The sequence below is a fragment of the Etheostoma spectabile genome, chromosome 6 (genome assembly GCF_008692095.1).
Source record: "Etheostoma spectabile isolate EspeVRDwgs_2016 chromosome 6, UIUC_Espe_1.0, whole genome shotgun sequence".
NCBI classification, from domain to species: Eukaryota; Metazoa; Chordata; class Actinopteri; order Perciformes; family Percidae; genus Etheostoma; species Etheostoma spectabile.
Window position 1 is genome coordinate 23,819,180 of NC_045738.1, and position 2,102 is coordinate 23,821,281.

The following is a 2,102-nucleotide window of genomic DNA, read 5'->3' on the forward strand; positions in this document are numbered from 1 at the left end:
TTTTTTTTTTTAAAGAAAGAAAGAAAAGGCTAATAAATAATAAACAAACCATGCTGGATCCTCAAAAAGCCAACACTTTCCTCTGCACCTCATCAAGAAAGCAATGACTGATAGATCTAGATGCTGGGACCCGGCACAGTTTCTATGGATTGTTCCTTCTCGTGTTACTTGGTTGTCACACTAAAACCCAAACGCTTCAACAGTTTCTACTGTAGCATCTGCATACCTGATAATCAAACTGGTTCATGGCCATGGGGGCCAAGGCGTAGCTGTCGGGCTGTGCCCCATACCCATGGCTGTTCTGGGGGTAAACCCCGTGGTGGGCTTCCGAGTTGAACTCCACGCTGTCCTGGCTGTTGCTGTCCTCGCTGGGGTTCACCACATCCATCGGTCCGGACCCTGGGGAAATCCAGGGCTGGTCGGGGGGTGGAGGAGGAGGAGGGGGTGGAGGTGGAGGGGGCTGGCCATGCATTCCCCAATCTGTGAATGGCAACATCATTGATAAACAAAAGATGAAACAATGTGTACGCCTTATGTTTTTCTTCTTCTCAGTGTCTACTCAAGAGGGATTTGGTTGGTATATATATATATGCTATAATGATATTACACAGATAAACAGTAAACACACAGATATTAAAGTGTACTCAGTACCGCTGCTTTCAGTATTCTACTAAAATACAACAAAATTGTTGAATTTAAAACAAATGTAAGAAAATTGTGTGAAAAAACATTGAATTGGATATAAAAGGCATGACTAAAAGAAGAATAATAGTTTCATTTTAAAATGCAGTTTTTTACTGTTTTTCCTAGTGTCTGTTGTGTCACGTCGCGGCCTTTCAAGACGGGTTTATGGCGCCAGTTGATATTGACGATGAAAACAAAAATGATATATTGCGCAGCCCTAGTATCCAGTTGTTTATCCAAGTGCACAAATACACACGAGAGATCACATATCATGTCATAAACATTCTCTTCAGTCTAATAAATAATAGCAGGTCTGTAATGAACCGGTTCCAGTGCCAGAAAAACCAAAGAGAAGAGTATCGTTATTTTTCTCCACTCTTCTCTTTGGGTTTTCTGGTACTGGAACTGGTTCATTCAAAGGGTTAAAATCGTACCTGGCTGCCACATTCTGCCGAATGCTGGGTCACCCTGGAAGGCGCCGTGGTTACCCTGTCCAACCGGATCAAGGCCTGGGATGTCCTGGCCATTAGGCTGGATGTTCTGCTGCTCGGTTCCAGTCGACTCTTTCTGGGCTATCCATGCTTGTGCCAGAGCAGCCCAGTCTACTTGACCTGCACACACCCAGAAAATACACCCAGAGAGTAGCTCTTACATATACTAGTGGAACTAGTGAATCAAGGCTGCTTGAGCAGTGGGAAGACGTGCAAAGATGCCCTGCAGAGGCACATTTCATTTAATGAAAAATGCGTTCATGGCGCATGTGCGTCAATCACTAACCTGGATCTTGCTGGTGCTGGAAGGACTGCATCCACTGCTGCTGGCTCAGAGGCCACTGCGGCCAGGGCTGTCCTCCCTGGTCCCACATCACTCTCCTCTGGATTCACACCTGGAATATCCAGGGGCGGCAAGATTCACATTTGCACCATCAGCATCTCTTTTGCTGACATGCAGAGAGCTGCTGCAGTTAATGCGCTAGAACATTAGTCTCCCTTAACGTTAATGGCAAGACATGAACAAGCTTTAGCTTCGATATAAATGCTAACGTTACGTTAGCTGACCCGGCTAGCTGTATTTAGAGACTCCCGTTAGCTGGAAACCCTTTCCCCAGGTAGCTAATGATGGAAACAAACGTTACGTAGCATACGGGAACTATGTCATTACTGACGCATGATGCTAAAATAAATTCGGGGCCGGTGAAATGCAAGCATCTAAAGCTGCCTGTGGTCATACAATTGTGAGTTAACGTTAAGGGAGCCCAACCGAGCTAACATGAGCTAGCAAAGCTAAAAATAAATTAAAGCTAAAAAGGTCGTAGCGCCATGTTCTAACCAGGTGAACAAATAGGCCATTGCGTTTAGATTCAATTCCACGTTGGCGGGAAGGTGTGAAGGAAATATCAGCGTCGTGCTTTGAGTAAC

General features: G+C 45.1%; 1 protein-coding gene and 1 long non-coding RNA gene across 4 annotated transcripts in view; one reads left to right on the top strand and one right to left on the bottom strand.

Annotated features, from left to right (window-relative positions):
- The window catches only part of LOC116691634 (uncharacterized), a 116,983-nt gene that overhangs the window by 87,952 nt on the left and 26,929 nt on the right, over positions 1-2,102 (top strand). The window lies entirely within an intron of this gene.
- Positions 1-2,102, bottom strand: part of pnisr (PNN-interacting serine/arginine-rich protein) — a 7,751-nt gene that overhangs the window by 5,518 nt on the left and 131 nt on the right. For 2 of the 3 annotated variants that reach the window (XM_032519399.1, XM_032519400.1), the window contains exons 2-4: positions 1,462-1,572; positions 1,119-1,295; positions 227-480 (exon numbers count right to left, since the gene is read on the bottom strand). In XM_032519399.1, the coding sequence (XP_032375290.1) occupies positions 227-480; positions 1,119-1,295; positions 1,462-1,549 (519 nt within the window). In that variant the 5' untranslated portion in view covers positions 1,550-1,572. The remainder of the gene's footprint in view (positions 1-226; positions 481-1,118; positions 1,296-1,461; positions 1,573-2,102) is intronic. The other variant, XM_032519401.1, reaches the window with a different exon arrangement.